The following is a 20187-nucleotide window of genomic DNA, read 5'->3' on the forward strand; positions in this document are numbered from 1 at the left end:
TTTATTAAATCATTAATGAGAGAATAAGATGTTACAATTGGTTCAGAGAAGTCAGAGGAACAGACGTATATATAAACAATCAGGAATGCTGATAAAATTTTTTTTAATTAATTAATTTTTTTATACAGCAGGTTCTTATTAGTCATCCATTTTATACACATCAGTGTATACATGTCAATCCCAATCTCCCAATGCATCCCACCACCACCACCCCCCCCACCACCACTTTCCCCGCTTGGTGTCCATACGTTTGTTCTCTACATCTGTGTCTCAATTTCTGCCCTGCAAACCGGTTCATCTGTACCATTTTTCTAGGTTCCACATATATGTGTTAATATACGATATTTTTCTCTTTCTGACTTACTTCACTCTGCATGACAGTCTCTAGATCCATCCATGTCTCTACAAATGACACAATTTCATTTCTTTTTATGGCTGAGTAATACTCCATTGTATATATGTACCACATCTTCTTTATCCATTTGTCTGTCGATGGGCATTTAGGTTGCTTCCATGTCCTGGCTATTGTAAATAGTGCTGCAATGAACACTGGGGTGCATGTGTCTTTTTGAATTATGGTTTTCTCTGGGTATATGCCCAGTAGTGAGATTGCTGGATCATATGGTAATTCTATTTAGTTTTTTAAGGAACCTCCTAAGTTATTTTATTTATTTATTTTTATTTTCAGCTGTGTTGGGTCTTCGTTGCTGCACGCAGGCTTTTTCTAATTGCAGCAAGCAGGGGCTACTCTGTTGCGGTTCGCAGGCTTCCCATTGCAGTGGCTTCTTGTTGCAGAGCTCAGGGTCTAGTTGTGCAGGCTCTATAGTTGTGGCGCACGGACCTAGTTCCTCCCCGGTATGTGGGATCCTCCCCGACCAGGGATCGAACCCGTGTCCCCTGCATTGGCAGGTGGACTCTTAACCACTATGCCACCAGGGAAGCCCCTGCATTATTAATTTTAGATGAAGTGATATTTTTCTGATATTAAGTCCTCCTATTCAGGAACATGGAGTCTTTTTTATTTAGGTTTTGGTTTATATCTTTTAATAAAATTTCATAATTTTGTTCTTATAGATCCTGTGTCTTCCTTCCTACGTATTTTTTTTTTTTTTACTTTTGGTCACTGATGTGAATAGGGTATTTTTTCCATCTCCAGTCTAACTAGACATTGCCTAGACAGAGGAAAATTATAAATTAAGTTCTTTACTTTCACTCGGTCACTAAATTCTCTTGTTAATTCTAGTAGCTTATTCTAGTAGCTTCTTTATGGATTTTTCTAGGAATACAATCATATCTTCTGAAAAATAAAGATAATTTTTTTCCTGATGTTTATCCTGGGAAGCTCTTCTTTAGCCATTTGACGGTGCTGCTATTTTCTATAGCTGTTTCCCCACTGCAGGCAATTGTTGCTGCTGCCCAAGGCTGCACTGAGTGGTCTCCAAAGAGACAGAAGCTTTCTAAGAGAATATCCCATGATTGCTTTGTACAGGTGTCACGGATGACAACACAATACAGTTGTTCTTGGTCTCTTAGCTCTCATATATTCCAATTCAAAGAGTCATTTGTACACATTGTTGAGTTCACTGCCCTAATCATACCAGTCAAGTTTCCACTGGGTCTCTTGCAACAGGTCGAGCAGGGAGTCCTGTCTGGGTACTTATTCTGATATGACTTTTACTCTTTGACAGGGAGATATACTCAGAGAGAACTTGTCTGACCACCCTAATGAGCTTGTCTGGGTCACTCTCACATTATCCAGTTTTATTTTCTTTATAGCATCAATCATATTGGCAGATATATTATTTATTGGTTTATTATCTGTCTCCCCAAGATAGAGCATATACTAGACAATTAATCTGATGAGACCAAGGAATTTCAATGTCTTCCTCACTCTTTTACCTCTAGTATCTAGAGTTGAAAACACCTACTGGGCCTTCAATAAATACTTGTTTAATGAATGAATGTTGAGTTTGCTTGAAAATAATCTACATCATGTTTAAGTAAATTTTTTTAATACCAACTTTTCTTATTTTTATTAAGAATGGTTGCCAATGATCCAGACAATTTTTCAGCTTAAGGGACAGATCAGATTATTTAAAGTGAATGGGTTTTCTGAAACTCAACATATAAAGAAATGCAGAAAGAGTTGTGAGACTATAACATCAAGGGAGAGAACTCCCCAGGCAGAGATAGACATCTATCCTTCTACCTCAATGCTCAAAGTCTGCATTTGTTGGAGATTAACTGCTATCTACTTAACTGTTTTGTCTTTTTTTCATTTCTGATAAAGGCTTTTTTGAGTTCCACTTCAAATGCTGTACCAATACGTTTAGTGCTTTTTTTTTCATTTACTGAACTTTGTGGGAACTTGAAGGGAAAAAGTTGCAAATCACTCAAACATCAGAAAGTCAAAGGAGGTTTCAGCCCATATACTGTTATCTTGTTTCAGAGGGCCGACCCGTCTTCCCAAATGGTTCGACCGTACGGTATGATCTCGCGACGTTGTTTTTATTCCACTCTACTTTCCCACGTTCAATTTACCAAGCCAGACACATGTACGGTGAAACTCTCAAGTTGATATCAAAATCATTTGAGGCATTAATTCAAGGTTATCTAGAAAGGCATTTTCAGTGGTTTACAGTGAGACGGTGGATAGGTTGGCACTGAGCGTAGGCAGTTTTGTTCGGATTGCGGGCAAACCTCCCCTACCTCGCCGTTTAACTTTTGTCCCCGCGGCTCCCAAGACCGCAAAGACCGTTTCCGGCGTTCTCCCCACTGGTCCAGGCCAAAACGGACACAGAAACACAGGAAGCGCCCGCCCTCGCACCCCCGGTCCCGCAGCACCTGGGCCGCAGACCCGCGGCGGCGCGCTCGCCCGATGCACTGTGGGCGCTGTAGTCTGGCCGGAACCTGTTCGCACCTACAAGTAACCTCGCTGCGCTTTTCTTCCTCTGCCTGGTGCGCAGTCACCTTCCGCGGTTTCCCCTGGGGCTCCTGGCCCAGGATGCAGCGTTCCGGCGGGTCAGCTGTTCCCCTCTTGGGGACAGGAGGCGGAAGCCGGAGGGGCGCGGGGAGGAGCTACGCGTGCGGAGTGAACACCCACCGTACGTGCTCGTTCGCCCTGCGACCGCTGCGCGCGAGCCCGGCGTCCCCGCGGCGGGCAGCAGCGGCGGCAGCGGGGTCGGTGGAACGCCGAGGGGGTGGAGGGAGCCCGCGGCGGCGGCGGCGGCGGCTGCAGCAGCGAAATGGCGGAGACCGTGGCGGACACCCGGCGGCTGATCACTAAGCCGCAGAACCTGAATGACGCCTACGGGCCTCCCAGCAACTTCCTCGAGATCGATGTGAGCAACCCGCAGACAGTGGGAGTCGGCCGGGGCCGGTTCACCACCTACGAAATCAGGGTCAAGGTGAGGCCATCTTACCCCCCTACGGAGAGACCCCTCCTGCGGTCCCTGGTGCCCCCAGCCGACCCTGGAGCACAAACCCTCAAACGGCCAAGGCCGCGTAGGCCGGGGCTCCCGGCTGTCCGCGGGCGGGGTCGTGGGCCAGGGCCCTTCTTCGTGTAGGGCTTGGATGGGGGCGGCAGAGTGAGCTGAGCCCAGCGCTGGCACTTGAAGAAGGTACTCGAAGAAGAGGGCGTGGGTTGAGCGCCGCTTGCCCCTCAAGCAGCTGATCTGGGAATGACATCTGAGTTGGAAAGGGGTAGATCTTTCGAGAACACAGCCCTTCATCGGGAAGGGAGCTAGCTGTGACTGAGAAAGGGGGTTTGCGCAAAGTTGAAGTATTTCCGGTTTTCTTTTCCTGGATACTTTTCTCCTAGGTGGCCAAGCCAAGCTGATTGCTTCAGGCCCTTCCCAAGCTACCAAACTCACCTAGGTTGTACGCTTTTCTGAACAGAACCTCATGGGAGTTCACAAAAGCCTGACAAATTTGGTAGGGCTGAGCCAGGCGAGAACGGTGATTGGAAATGATTGACGTTAGTATTTTGGGCCACCGTCGTGCTAAAGGCTGAGGAGTGGGGAGTGTTGCCTACCTCACAATCAGAACTACCACTGCTTTAAGAAAAGCCTGTTCATTTAGGGGTCTTGCTCTCCTAATTTCGAGATTTGCACTTCACTGAATGAAGGAATCAGCTGAAGTAGAAACACATTTATAATTTCATAACTAGTATTTGTTGGCAGTAAGTAATTCAGATGATTTGAAAGATGCTAATTGAGAATAGTGCTTCACTTTCACTCTCTAGTTCAGAATTAAAGAATTTCCTCATGTATGGAAGTATCCTTAAAAATTAGTTACATAAAACGAATCCAGCTGTTAATGACAACAACAACAAATTACTAAAAATTATAAGAATTTGGTTTTAGAGTAATCAAAATTTACATAACAAGTTACTATTAACATTTAAGTGGAGTAATTTGTCATTAACTCACATTTTTTTGTGTGGTAGAATACAGCAAAATTTAACATCTTAACCATTTTTAACTGTACAGTTTAGTAGTGTTCAGTTTATTCACTGTTGTGAAACTTACTTTAAAAAATGATTTACTTTTCATGTGTTGCTAGAAAAATGTAACAGTCGTCAGACTTTAAGATATGAAACGAACAGGTTCATGTTACAAGCCACTGTTGTCTCCCTAAGGATGTGTGGGCCACAAGCAGTCTTGTTACAGTGAAACTGCAAAATTTGAGCTCCAGTGTACCTAGGGAAGTACATTATCACGTAAGCCAAGTGAAAAAAATGAGGCACTTTTTTTTTAACTTTTGGAATGGTTTGGGATTGTCTTAAATATATGGCAGATCGTTCACTAAAAAGAACTTCCTCTTTTACCCTTATTCACTAGCATGTTTTCCTTTATTTCTTGTGCTAAAACAGAGCTTGGTAGTCCTATTTCTAAACTTCCAGAGCTAGTACTTCCTGTCACACAACTGAAGTGGAATCTCCTGCCTACATTTCCTCCATTTAATAACTTTGTGTTTATCATGCTGAGTGCCTTATATTAAATGGACTCTAGTGTGATAATTATTTTAAAAAATTCATCTGATATTTTATTACCAAATAGCTTATGTGACACTTAAAAATAGTGTTTTGGTATGATCATTTGTATTCTGGAGATTAAAATCCTTTTTAAGAGTGATTAATGAGTTAAGGAATTAACAAAGTACACATCTACACTGGTTTGTTAGATTATATACACCAGTTTGTTTTGTGTTAATGACTGTTAGGTCATAAGTCATGTGCCCTCTAAGAAAATGTAATTGAGTTTCTAATGCTTATGAAATGCCATTGGGGATTCTCTTAATAATGTAATGTGTTAACTTAAAACTCAGGACACCATATAGTAAGATATTAGAACTTATTTTAGCAGCATGTGATTTTTGAGAAAAATTAAGGTAGAACTGCCAAAGAGATGAATAGGTAAGTCATTTTGTCATTTTTTTTATTACTACTTTTCTAAACTCTTCCTGCTCTCCCTAGCTCCTGCTGCTTGCCTTCTGCTGTTGAATTTGACATGTGGCAAACCATTTTATGTTCCAAAGTTTGGGCCCTTAAACTATCTTATAGTTACTCTCTAATTCTAATCTTGAGAAGAATGTTCCACTTTATAGGATCTGATTGAAATTACTCTAATTCACAGAGTAATTTTATCTGGATGGTGGCACTTTAGAATGCAAGTTTCCCAGTCTCCATTTATCTTTTGGTTTGAGGATAGTGTTTAAGACTATTAGGATCACTTGATTAATATCTCTGGGCTTTTGAAAATAATTGGTACAGTGTTAATGTTTTTTAAAATTGTTCTAATGGTAGATATAGCAGAGAGCACCATAAATGATTAAAAGTTTTTGAAAGCTCAGGGTCTAGAATTATTTTGGCATATTAAAGGGAAGGCTAAAGGGGAGATTCAGTCACTGTTTATGAAGTTTGTGCTATAACGTAACTTTAATTTTCTGGAGATTTTAAGTTAATTAAGGTCTATTGTACCTAGAGACAACTGTTTTGAACAGGAGTGAAGTTAAGGATATTTCTTGAGCTCTGAGATCAAAGAATAGATTCATCATTTATTAGCAGAGTAAGGTGCAGAATCTAAGCTCCACTTCCCCTCTGTAAAATAGGTATGCTAATAATAGTACAGTTGGCCCTCTGTATCTGCTGGTTCCTCATAGGAGGAGTCAACCAACCACAGATCTAAAATAGAAAAAAATTCCAGAAAGTTCCAAAAAGCAAAACTTGAATTTGCTGCACACTAGCAACTATTTATATAACATTTACACTGTATATTAAGTATTATAAGTAATGCAGAGATGATTTAAAGTAAAAGGGAAGGACTTCCCTGGTGGCACAGTGGTTAAGAATCCGCCTGCCAATGCAGGGGACACAGGTTCGAGCCCTGGTACGGGAAGATCCCACATGCCGTGGAGCAGCTAAGCCCATGCGCCACAACTGCTGAGCCTGCGTGCCACAACTACTGAGTCTGTGCACCACAACTACTGAGCCTGTGCTCTAGAGCCCACGAGCCACAAGTACTGAGCCTGTGTGCCACAACTACTGAAGCCCGTGTGCCTAGAGCCCGTGCTCTGCAACAAGAGAAGCCACTGCAATGTGGAAGCCCACGCACCACAACAAAGAGTAACCCCTGCTCACTGCAACTAGAGGAAGCCCACGTGCAGCAACAAAGACCCAATGCAGCCAAAAATAAATAAATAAATAAATTTATTAAAAAATAAAGTAAAAGGGAGGATGTGTGTAGGTTATATGCAAATACTAAGCCATTTTATATAAGGAACTTGAGCATCTGCAGATTTTAATATGGAGGTGTGTGTGTCTTGGAACCAAATCCCCCGTGGATACTGAGGGATGACTGTACCTACCTCATAGGGCTAAATGCCATAATGCACATAAATATTTCTCTTTAGCACAGTGACTGGTATATAATAGGTACTCAAAAGTTACCTCTTTCTAAATACAGCTACCTCTAAATTAAAAGTCATTGATCAGCTAACTACATTTTCTATGTTAATGTGCAGTTGAGCTACTAAAATCATTGAATTTTCTTGTCAAGAAACATGTATTTTGTGGCATTCCATGTGGGAAGTTGTGATGCCATTCAGAACATAGTAAATTTCACACTTAAGAACAAAAATAATGAATAGAATACTCCATATTTTAAGGTAGTATGTTTCCTATGATTGTACTAGTATTTTTTTTCCAGTTTGAGATATAATTGACATATAAAATTGTATTTGTTTAGGGTGTACAACATAACGATTTGCTATATACATATATATAAATGATTACCACAATAATTTTTTAAATAAATTTATTTTTTTGGCTGCGGTGAGTCTTCGTTGCTGTGTGTGGGCTTTCTCTAGTTGCGGTGAGCGGGGGCTATGCTTGGTTGCGGCGCGTGGGCTTATTGCGGTGGCTTCTCTTGTTGCGGAGCACGGGCTCTAGGCTCACGGGCTTCAGTAGTTGCAGCACGCGGGCTCAGTAGTTGTGGCTCGCGGGCTCTAGAGTGCAGGCTCAGTAGTTGTGGCACACGGACTTAGTTGCTCCGTGGCATGTGGTATCTTCCCGGACCAGGGCTCGAACCCGTGTCTCCTGCATTGGCAGGCGGATTCTTAACCACTGTGCCACCAGGGAAGTCCAATTACCACAATAATTTTAGTTAATATTCATCACTGCACATAGTTCTAAAAGAAGCTTTTTGAAATTGAGGCATATTGAAACATAACACTGAATAGTAAGGTTTGCTAATAAACAGTGTGATGAGAAAGATAGTGAAAGTCGCATCTTGACAGTATTTGCCATTCTAAACCTGTATTGGTGATTCTTCTGTGGATGAGTCCTCTCATTTTAAATTGAAAGTCATTAATATCCTGATCAGAAATAAGTTAATTTTTAGGCTTGTTTTTAGGATTTATAAGAATCAGTTGTTAAAGGGCCAAAATAGTATTTTAAAGAATCAAGGCATTTTGGAGCCAAAGGACATCTGCGGGATCTGTGTAGCTTTATCAGTTGGCCATGAGATGTTGTCTGATAAACATATTTGCTGCCAGCTACAGCTCACCTCCAGGATCTCTGTCAGGGAAAGGCATTTTGCTAGCTTTGAAGAGTCTCATCTTACCTAACCCATCCCTTAAGATGGGGGGAGGGAGGCAGTGGCAATTAAAAAGCAGCCCAGTTGTATTGTGTTAAGGGAGTCTGTTCTATGTTGTTCATTTTGACAAATAAGGGAACCAAGGCACAGAAAGTTGTCTCTAACCCAAAGTAAATTATCTAACTAGTGTCAGAGCCAGGGTTGGATTTGAAGTGTTCTGGTCCTGGGTCAGAATTGCTTCACAGCTGCAGTTAATTGAATTTAAAACAATGCATTAAAACCTTTGTTATCTACTGCCTAGTGTTGGGTAACCCTCAAGTGTCTGAACCTTTAGAAGGAAATCCCAGTTGTTGGCACCCTTGAGACCTGAGAGTTGACTCTTCAGTAATCCACAGTAGATAAGATGCACCCAGGAAAAATAAATAGCTTAAAAGAGCTTACTGTTGAATTCTGTGCTATGATGAGATGACCTGAAGAAAAAGTGTGTTGTGGATTGGCTTTCTCATGTTATGTTAAAGCTGAAAAGTGAGGGGATTTATCACTTGAGTACCTGCTCTGTTCAATGGACTTTGCTATATATAGTATAATTTGATCTTTGAGGTAACCAAGCAGAGCAGATGATATCTTTGTTTTGCAAATGTGAAAGCTGAAGTCACTCTTGGTCCTCATCTATTGTCCTTCCTTCATTCTTATTTCAGTCCTGCTGAACTACTTGTATCTCCCAAGGAAGCTGACTGGTATCCAGGCCTTTGCACACACTTCCTCCTCTGTTAAAAAGTCTTCCTTTAGCAGCCTCATCTATCATTACTTGTCCTGCAGGACTCAGCCTTGATTTTACCTTTTTAGAGATTTTGCTGATCCCTGGAATCTAGACTGGATTTCCTTCCTGGGTGCCCTTGTAGCCCTATTAGGATTAAGTCTGTTTGCTTGTCTGCAGCTTCCTTTAGTTCCTGTTTCTTCTACTATAACCTCCTAGAGGACAGGGACTGTCATGATCACCCTTACTCAACACCTGACATTGTGCTTGGCATGCAGTGGATTCTTCGGGGTAAATGAAGTTTAGGGAGGTTAAGTAACTTGCCCAAAATCACAGCTATTAAATAGCAGAACTGGGATTTGAATCTATATTTTCTGACCTTCAGAGCCCTTTTTCTTCCACCCTCACTGAACATTCAGATCACCTGGAGCGCTGCCGAAACCCTTTAGATTCTCTTTTAATTGAGTTGGGGTGGGATTTGGGAGGTGGTAATCTAAAAAGCACCCCAGCAAGGCCACCTTACTGATATGCAGCAAGGATTATCCCTGGTGGCACCATGCTCTCTGTCTCTGAGAAATGACAGGTAGCAGAGAAGTATGAAGAAAAATATATGGAGCCACAATGGTTGGTAGCCTTGATGAGTTTTTTAAAAAGGCGAATTCTGGGGGGAAAAAAAGAAAGAAGAAGCAGATCCTTACAGCAAAGAGGAAAACCAGTGATATTTGCCAAAGATGAAAACTATTTTTAGAGGGGAGACAGTTTAGATACTAAGCTGAAAGCATGCCAGCAGCTTAGCTTTGGGGGAAGAAGGGAAGGCATTGACTACATTCAGCCAAGCCAGATCTTTTTGCCCCTGTCTTGCACCATCCATGTCTATATCCCTGTGTAATAATCATGAGAGTAAGCCAGAAATCAGGAAGAGACAAAATATATATCCACTTAAATAATCTTTATATTTTATTAATATTCCCACTCTATACCTTTAAAGTGGAAAATCTACAAGTGCTTAATTTTTAGCTATTTTGGTGATTCCATGAGAGATTTTTCATCTCCTCACCTTCACAATCATGCTTACAAAAAAAAAAAAAAGGATTGAACTGTTATTTTTAGATACTTCTATGTTTGTACCATATTATGCTGCTTGCATGTAAGCAGAGCCAGCAATTTTTTGAGTATTAGATAAGAAAGATGGTGTCCAAGAAAAGCCATAGTGTAATCTTGGTACTGCTGTTTACTGATTCCTTAGTTAAATGACTTAAAGCTCTCAGCCAAAGTTCTACTTCTTTTAAAGAAATATTTAACTTAGAATCTAGGAAATTGGACAGGGTAGTAAAATGTGACATATGCTGTAGTTTGCCAGAAAGCTTGTATCAATTAAGATACAGTTTGGACTGGTCTCACAGAGACCTCAAAAAATGAGTTTATTTTTTTCTTGTGAAGACGTCTCTAGCAGTCCAGGGCTGGTATTGTGACTATCAGCTCCCAGTATCACATCCACATTCTAGCCAAGGGGAAGCCATATTCCTGCCCCATTGCCACATTTGGCTACAAAGGAAGCTGGAATTTAGTCGAGCTGGGCAGCCATATGAAGAAAGGAGGAACAGACACTGTTCTCTGCTTCACCACGGTGGCAAATAAGTGATTGGGATCAGCCTTCTAGGGTGTGGCTCTAGCAACATTCTGATCATGTCTCTTGATTCTTCCCTTTGTTTGCTGATGACTGAAATTTCAGTGTTTAGAGAAAGTTCATTTGATTTGTAAGAAATAAAATTTGAGCTCCCGTTTTGACATTCTTATATGTGAATAAGTTTCCATCCCTTCCTGAGAAAATTTTGGTGAGTAGAGAAAGGAGGCAAGCATGAAGACATGGCATATTGATAGAGGTATATCATGGGGTTGAGTTTGGTTTAGAGGTACTGAAAATAGATGATTAACATTTTTTTGCCTTCAGTGACTTTAAAACTATGTAGGTGGTTTTACTTAGGACCAGCGTTTTAGCTGATGACATTGAATGATGGAGTATGTTGTTTGAGCCACCTAAATAAGTGAGGTCAGTGTCTCTTACCAGAGAATCATAGGAAGACTTTAAATCATTTTAATAAAATTACTTAGTGCCTAACAATATTGGAATGATCACTTTCTAAATTCTGTGCTCTCTAGACTTTGATTTTATCAATGATGTAGCATCTCTGTTTCCTTGGCTTTCCTAAAATTATTCCACACCTGCCACCTATAGCTTGTTTGCTTTCTGTGTTTTCCATTCCTGTCCTTGTGGTATGAGCTTCTCTGTTCTGTAGGAAGTTTGGGCATTCTAATCCATAGAGAGGAACAAAGGAGCCTCAAAGCTCCCCTTCTCGTGTCTAGTTCTCAGTATCTCCTCTCTTGCCATGAAATTATTGATCATCTTCAGGTGGAAATAGAAGCAGATAAAAATCTTGTTGGCTAGGCATACTTCTGTGTATCACCAGATCTTTGTTTAAATTTACACTCAAATATTTCCCCCATATTATATAACTGAGAACATTCTTAAGACACTAATCACTCTAGAGCAGGGATCAGCAAGCTGTGGGCTTCCCTGTTTTTGTAAAGTTTTATTAGAACACAGCACACCTTTTAATGTTCTGTTTACATAGTATTTATGACTACTTTCGCACTGAAAGGGCAGAGTTTAGTAGTTGCAACAGCCTAAAATATTTACTGTCTTGCCATCTGAGAAAAAGGCTGCCAATGCCTGGTCTAAATTTTATGTAGCATTTAAGTATTGGAAATCAAAAGCACTTGGAGAATCTTATTTTCAAAACATGAGACTTTGAAAAAAACATTCAATTAGAATGCCAGTAGTAAATGATGGAGGAAATGGTAGTTAAATATAACACTGCTAGTTAGGTTTTTTTCCCTTAGACATTCATCAAATACCAATAGGATTTTAAAGCATAGTCATATTCTTGGGTGCTGAATGGAAATATTAGATGCCATTTTTTCCTTCTGAAGGTCCTGTTTTTGCAAAGACACAATCTAACTTTGTGAGTTATTAGATTACATCTACTATTCATATTAAGGCCAAGCACAAGGATTTTTAGTTTATAAAATTAATTTTCTTACTTGAAGCCTTTTATAAACTCCTTTGAATAACTACTTAGAGAAAGATGGTGCTGATAAAAACTGTTAAGCAGCTGGTTCATGGTAGTTGAGATTCAGTCAGTAAACCAGTGGCAAAACTGAAGATGGTGCCTGACAAAACTATAGTCAGTTCTAGCCAGGATTGGGGTTTGGATATTTTTCAGCTCAGAATTAATTTTTCATGCTATATCATCATTTAATGTTTTGTGTTCTTACATGGTAACTCTCTACGTATTATGGCAGTATACCATTATTAAATGATTAAATTGGTATTGGTTGAACTATTGATGTGGGTAAGTTTAATGTCTGAGTTGTAGAAAGGGGTTAAGTTGAAAATTGAGGAACTGTAATATTAGCTCTCAAAATGGGACAATATAGTAAATTGATAAAATTTTTATCTTAGTTTAAAGGGCAGATGATGTTGATACACTTAAGTTGAAATAAATTATGGAGCTTTTCACTAAGATGTTAGGATATGGTTCTTATCTGTAATCTGTGTATTTGCCCAGTTTTATTCTCTCAAGATTCTAATCTAACTAAATTTCTTTTTAGATTTAACTTGACATTTGAGTAGCCCCTGTGGGCCAGTTGTTTTATTGAGCACTTGGAATGCTAAGTTTAATAAGACATGGTTGCTGCATTTAGCAAGTTCACACCAACTTGAAACAGGACTAGACATTTTCTTTTATCAGTTTTCCCTAAAAGTGTCCAATAAATGAACATTTATGAACCACCTACTACATCCCAGACACTGTGCTAACATATGTCTTGCCCTTAAAGGCAAGAAACTTATAGACTGGAGGTAGGGAGGTAGGTCAATTCAATTCAGTTCAATTCAGTTCAATTTAATGGTGCTACTTGGTGAAGATAGTCATAATGTGCAGTAGGAACCCAGGCCTGCATGAGGGACGGGGTGGGGGGGTAAGGGCAGAATGGGCCGGGAGTGTTCTAGGCAGAGAGAGCAGCTGTCTTTTCCATCCTTCACTGCCAACATCTGATGTTGTCAATAACCTGCCAAAGTCACACAGTATTAATACTGGATTCTGACCACTTTATGCCCTGGGACCCCTTGTTACTATCTGGCTCGTACATATTTCTCTACCTCTTTATTTATGGTTTGTTTTAAGCTTCTCTTGGGCAATTGCTATATCTCAGGTGGTATGGTAGGTACTTTCTTCTGTGTTTTCTTTGATATAGTTTTAGTTATCTGACTGCCTCTTCTTAGAAACTATAATGACTCTTATTTCCAGTTACAACAGATCATAGAAATAAACCAGGGTCATTCTTACTTAACAGTAGTAATTTCCTTTATCAGCCTGATCATGCTTTGTAATATAGCCAAGAAAGTTTACCTGCTGTCCTCCTCCCAAACCTAACCCAAATGACCTTATCTATTCCTCCTTGCAAAAGCTCATCCAGATATATATACATTGTATAGGCTGGTTTTTCCACTAACCAATATTGTATCAGTTGCATAACAAACCACCCCAAAACTTAATGATATAAAACAGTGATTTATTTCCATCCATTCTGTGGTTTGGCTGGGCAGTTTCTCTGCTAGTTTTTGCCTGTGCTCTCCAGCTTTTGAGCTGGAGAGTTGTCATGTCTGGCATTTGATGGCATGTCTGGCTATCCCCTGGGGTGCCTCATTGTCTTCTATACGGCCTCATTCTCCAGTAGGCTATACTGGCTTCCTTATATGGCAGTCTTAGAATAGCATTCCAAGAGAATGAAGATAGAAAGTTGCAAGACCTCTTGAGTTTTAGGCTCTGAAACTTGCTTGTCACTTCTACCACATTCTGTTGGTCAAAGCAAGTCATAAAGCTAGTCTAGATTCAAATAGACTCCACCTCTCAGATGGAAGGAGCTTCAAAGAATTTGTGGCAACATTTATTTACCACACATTACTTGTTAGGGATCTCCAAATGTCATAGTTGGTGGCACCTGTGGCTTGGGTGATTGTGGGAGCAGAATAACAATTCCTCAAAGATTTCTACTCCCTAATAACTAGAACCTGTGAATATGTTACCTTACATATGTTACCTTTGGAGATAATGATCAAATTAAGGATCTTGAGATGGAGAGGTTATCCTGGATTATCTGGGTGGGTCCAGTATAATCACAAGGGTCCTTATAAGTGAAACAGGCAGGAGAGTCAGTCACAGAAGATGTGACAATGGAAGCAGAGGTTGGAGTGATCTAATTGCTGACTTTGAAGATGGAAGAAAGGACCATGAGCTGAAGAATGCAGGTAGCCTCCAGAATCTAGATAAGACAAGGAAACAAATTCTCTCCTAGATCCTCCAGAAGGAATGCAGCCCTAGTGACATCTTGATTTAGCCCATTGAGACTCATTTCGGGCTTCTGACCTCCAAAACTGTGAGATAATAAATTTGTGTTGTTTTAAGCTACTAAGCTTGTGGTAATTTGTTAAAGCAGCAATAGGAAACTAGTAAGAATGACATGCCGCTGTCCTAAAGATCATTTCCAACAGAAGGAAACACTGTAGACTCACTCCAAGAGAATGAGAGTCAGTGGGGACTGGGGCTCAGCCTGACTCTGAGCCTTGGTCATAGGCCACACAGCCATATCTTTCTTTTCTCCATCAGAATCTAGCACCATCAGCTCTCATTATCCCTTGCCTTCTAGCCTGCCAAGGTGTTTTACCAAAGGCAGAGAAAAATATTTTTTCTCATGGAAAAAGTTAAGCGTGTTACTTAAGTTAATAGCCTGTAGAGGATTAGTTTTCCAAACTATAGAGAAAATTACTAAAAGACTGTCACTTTGGCTGTCCAAGTGTAGGTCAAGATTAATAGTGCATTTTTTTAAAAGGATTGAGTGTAAGAGGAAGAACCACCTAATCTTTGATACAGTTGTTTACCCTTGCTGTTGCGATATAGTGCCTTTGTATGAGAGAGGGCTAACTTCTGAGACTAGACAAGTGTAAAATAATGTTTTAGGTGATGAATACCTTAGGTTATTGGCTCTCGATTAAAACTTAGAAAAGATTTCATACTTTATTGTAAGGCCTTTGACCCTCCATAATTCCAAGCAAAGTCTTAAAGCAAAAGTATCTTCCATTCACTGCACACCTTAGGAGAAAAGTATTTTGACTATTGCAACTTGTGATTCTAGGTCTCAAAGTCTAAAATATATTTAAGGATTTCAAACAGTGAATGTATAACTAAATAATTTCTTCTGATGTCACACGATTTTTTATGTTTCTATTTTGAGAAGAAACCTGAACCTTAACTTGAGGCAGTCATTCAGAATGAACAAAAACAATCTTTTAAAACACCCACATCCATTTGTGACAGAATAGATTTTAAAAATCCAACTTAAAAGATTATGAAGCATATAAAAATATGTATCAAATATGTATGGTACCCAGAGCTTCTTTATGAAGAAAGTTCAAGAATGTCAAAGCTAACAGAGCATTGTAGAAGGATTATAATTATATAGAATCTGATCAAACTTTAATAAAATTAAGAAAAGCTTTATAGGTTGAAGTAGGACATCAGTTATAGATATACTTCAGTGGATTACTTAGAACTAATATGTTCTTTGATCTGCTTTTCTCTAGAACTTTTGATATTCTTTGTCTAAAACTGCTTTAATACAGTAGCCGTTAGCTAAATTGGGCTATTTAAAGTTTTAGACTCAAACTACCAGACATATCTTTGTCCAGTTTCCTTGGAATTCAGATTGACTTGTTTGACTTGTCTTTAGTTGACTATAATTGATATTGACCTCAAATCTACAGGATGGCTCATATATGAAGGGACCAGTGCACACAGGGCTTTTTCTCCTGAGGTTTTGTTTTGTTTTGCTTTTTACCTTTTTGCCCTGTCTCACTGTGTTTCTGGTCAGTGGTCACTCACAATCTGGTCACTGTTAACCCCTGTGCCAAACTCTAGGTGTGACTGACTGCACACACACCCCATTCTTTACTGATTGAGAGAAATTTTCTTAATTTCTCTCTTTTAATCAAACAAAGGTTAGAGACTTCTTTTCTTTTTTTTTTTCTAAGTTGCCCAAGAGGCAAGATTTTTTCTTTTTAATAAATTTATTTATTCATTTATTTTTGGCTGCATCGGGTCTTCGTTGCTGCACGCGGGCTTTCTCTAGTTGCTGCAAGCCGGGGCTACTCTTCATTGCAGTGTGCGGGCTTCTCATTGCAGTGGCTTCTCTTGTTGCGGAGCACGGGCTCTAGGCGAACGGGCTTCAGTAGTTGTGGCACGTGGGCTTCAGTAGTTGTGGCTCGCGGGCTCTAGAGCACAGGCTCAGTAGTTGTGGCACACGGGCTCAGTTCCTCCGCAGCATGTGGGATCTTCCCGGACCAGGGCTTGAACCTATGTCCCCTGCATTGGCAGGCGGATTCTTAACCACTGCCAGCAGGGAAGCCCGACTTATTTTCTTGATAGGATCATTTTATTACATTAGGAAATTGAGTATCATGTGGTTTCAGAGACATCTTAGCAGTTTTTTCATGTCAGTATTGCTAGAAATTCTATATTCTATGCCAGAGTCTGCAGAGAAATTTTGTTTTAATTTGTAGTTGCTGTTATTTACTACTGTTATTTCCTATACTTGTCCTGACATTACATTTTGTTTCTCTCACTCTCCATCCATTCCTTTATAGGGCTCCCTGGTGTTATTCCACCAACAGAAGACCTGACGCATATCTCATTTTCTTTTTGGGTTTTGACTGATGGGTCTATCATAGTGTTTAAGTTTTCCTCTCAAGGAAGGTAGACTTCTCTCCCAGTTGATCTAAACATCTGGGGCAGTCTTTCCCGACCTAGTGATGGTAGAAGAGAACTGGAGGCAGACTTAGTATTATGTGTGTTGGGGGCAGAGGAACAAAACTATTGAGTACTTATGTACTATGGACTTCCATTCTTTTAGAGTCTCTACTAATTTTTTTGTTCTTTGGGAGATAACGTTTAACATAGTCTAAGTGTTTAACACTTGAACTATGGACATGAATTCATATCCCAGTTTTGCCCTACCTGCTAATTGAGTGCCCTTGGGCAATTAACCCCTCTGAACTTTTTGTCCATCCTAAGATGAGAGTGTTAGGATCTTCCTCAGAATTACATGAGAATTAAATGATGTGTGTTACGGACTTTAAATACTATCGTGTTTATTTAATATTAGCCACTGCTGTTATTATCTGAGAGTTGGCTCCAGCTTTCTATTTATTGCATTGTCAAAAAAGAGAAGAAAGCGCTGATTTCAGTAAATGATTAGTTTTAAGAATCCATTACTCGTTCTCTTATAGAATGTATTATTTTAAACATTCTTATAGAATGTATTATTATTTGGCAATAGATGGTAGTGATGGTTGCACAACAATGTGAATGTACTTAATGCTACAGAACTCTGTACACTTAAAACTGCACACTTTGTACACTTAAAATGGTAACTTTTATGTTATGTACATTTTACCACCATAAAAAAACATGGAAATGAATAATGGGGGGGGGCGGTTGTTTAATTTTATATCATCTTTCCTCTCAAGTTACCAAAGCAAGGGAGGAAAGCAGCTCTTCAAGACCTTTTGCCAAGAATCTCAATTCTTTTGTCTTAAAGTCTGTTTTATCTGATACTAATATAGCTACTCCAGCTTTCTTACGGTTATTTGTAGGCTATATATAATTTCCCATCCTTCCACTTTTAACCTGTTTTTGTTTTTGAATATTAAGTGTGTCTCTTGTAGACAGGATATAAGTTTTTTATTCAGTCTCAATAATCTCCGCCTTTTGATTGGAGTATGTAATCCATTTATGTTTTATTTTGTGTTTTTAATTGAGATATAGTTCATGTGTAATATTATATAAGTTTCAGGTGTACAACATAGTGATTCACAATTTTTAAAGGCTATAGTCCATTTATAGTTACTAAAAAATATTGGCTGCATTCCCTGTGTTGTACAGTATATCCTTGTAGCTTATTTATTTTATACATAGTAGTTTGTACCTCTTAATCCCCTACCCCTATTTTGCCCCTCCCTCCTTCCCTCTTCCCACTGGTAACCACTACTTTGTCCTCTGTCTGTGAGTCTGTTTCTTTTTTGTTCATTAGTTTGTTTTATTTTTTAGATTCCACATATAAGTGGTATCATACAGTATTTGTCTTCCTCTGTCTGACTTACTTCACTTAGCCTAATACCCTCCAAGTCCATCCATTGTTGTCACAAATGGCAAAATTTCATTCTTTTATGGCTGAGTAGTATCCACTGTAATACACACACACGCACACACACACACTCTTATATACCACATCTTCTTTACCCATCCATCTATTGATGGACACTTACATTGCTTCCATATTGTGGCAATTGTAAATAATGCTGCTGTGAACACTGGGGTACGTGCATCTTTCCAAATAAGTGTTTTCTTTTTTTTTCAGATACTTACCCAGGAGTGGAATTGATGGGTCTTATGGTAGTTCTATTTTTAGTTTTTGAGAAACCTCCATACTGCTTTTCACAGTGGCTGCACCAATTTATATCCTCATCAGTAGTTGAGGGTTCCCTTTTCTCCACATCCTTCCAGCATTTGTTATTTGTAGTCTTTTTGACAGTAGCCATTCTGACAGGTGTGAAGTGATGTCTCATTGTGGTTTTAATTTGCGTTACTCTGATGATTAACAGTGTTGAGCACCTTTTCCCGTGCCTTTTGCCCAGCTGTGTGTCTTTGGAAAAATATCTGTTCAGGTCTTCCCATTTTTTAATTGGATTGTTTGCTTTTTTGCTGTCAAGTTGTAAGAGCTGTTTATATATTTTTGAGATTAACCCCTTATTGGTCATTTCATTTGCAAATATTTTCTCCCTTAATCCGTTTATCTTTAATGAAATTACTGGTATGATGGGTTTATTTCTGCCATTTTGATACTTGTTTTCTGTGTGTCTCATATTTTTGTTTCTCTGTTCCTCCTTTACTGCTTTTTGTGTTAAATAGATATTTTCTATTGTACCATTTAAATTCCTGAGACCCTTTTACTTCTTTTTAAAAATTATTATTAGTGTTTGATCTAGGAATTACAGTATGCCACAGCTTTTCACAATGTACTTCAGATTATACCAGCTTAATTCCAGTGAAATAGGAACCTTAGTCCAATAAACCTCCCCCTTCCTTCATGCTATTATTGTCATGTGTTACATTTTTATATGTTATAATGGCAATAATTTTATAATTGTTTTATGCAATTGTCTTTTTAATCAGCTAAGAAAAGAGAAAAATTTATTTTTTACTGTATTATCGATTTACATATGTAATTGCCTTTATTGCTGCTCTTTATTTCTTCATGTGGATCCCATTTACCATCTAGTATCATTTCTTTTCAGCCTGAAGGGCTTTCTTTATTATTTCTTGTAAGGTAGATGTGCTTACTATGAATTCTTACAGTCTTTGTTCATCTGGGAATGTCTTATTTAATCTTTATTTTTGAAGGATAGTTTTGCTGGATATATTAGTTTTCTACTGCTGCATTAAAAATTATCATAAATGCAGTACCTTAAAATATTACCTTACCAGTTTCTATAAGTCAGAGGTCTGGGCATGGCTTAGCTCGGCCCTTTGCTCAGGTCTCACAAAGCCTACAGTCAGGGGTTGGCCAAGGTTTTGGTCTCATGTGAGGCTTGGGATTCTTTCCAGGCTCACATAATTGGCAGAATTCATTTTCTTGGAGGTTAGAGAATTTATAGTAGCCTTCCTCTTCAAGGCTAGTCAGACTATCTCTTTGGTCTAGGAGGAACTAAAGCCCTCTTTTAAGGGACTCACCTGATTTAAGTCAAACCCATCCCCCAAAAATCTCCCTTTTGATGAACTCAAAGTCAAAATGATTAGGGACTTTAATTCCATATGCAAAATTCTTTCACTTTGTCAGAGAATGTAATCTAATCATTGAAGTGACATCCATAGGACTCACCCACACTTAAAAGGAGGTGTGTACACCATGGGGTGGGAATTTGGGGGGCCGTGTCAGAATTCTGTCTACTACGCTAGGTACAGAATTATTTGTTGTTGTGTTTTCTTTCAACATTCTGAATATTCCACTGCTTCCTGGTCCCCATTGTTTCAGGGGGAAGTCAGCTGTTAATCTTACTGTGGGGGATTGGGGGGTATGTGATGAGTCATTTTTCTCTTGCTACTTTCAAAATTTTCTGCTTGTCTTTGTCTTTCAACATTTTTACCATGATGTGTATAG

General features: G+C 39.2%; 1 protein-coding gene across 1 annotated transcript in view; it reads left to right on the forward strand.

Moving 5' to 3' along the window:
• The first annotated feature begins 2910 nt into the window (after nt 1-2910).
• Nucleotides 2911-20187, forward strand: part of SNX3 (sorting nexin 3) — a 43989-nt gene continuing 26712 nt past the window's right edge. The window contains exon 1 of the mRNA XM_036871856.1: nt 2911-3407. Coding sequence (XP_036727751.1) covers nt 3246-3407 — 162 coding nt within the window. The 5' untranslated portion in view covers nt 2911-3245. The remainder of the gene's footprint in view (nt 3408-20187) is intronic.

Source organism: Balaenoptera musculus, chromosome 12 (assembly GCF_009873245.2).
Source record: "Balaenoptera musculus isolate JJ_BM4_2016_0621 chromosome 12, mBalMus1.pri.v3, whole genome shotgun sequence".
Lineage (NCBI taxonomy): Eukaryota > Metazoa > Chordata > Mammalia > Artiodactyla > Balaenopteridae > Balaenoptera > Balaenoptera musculus.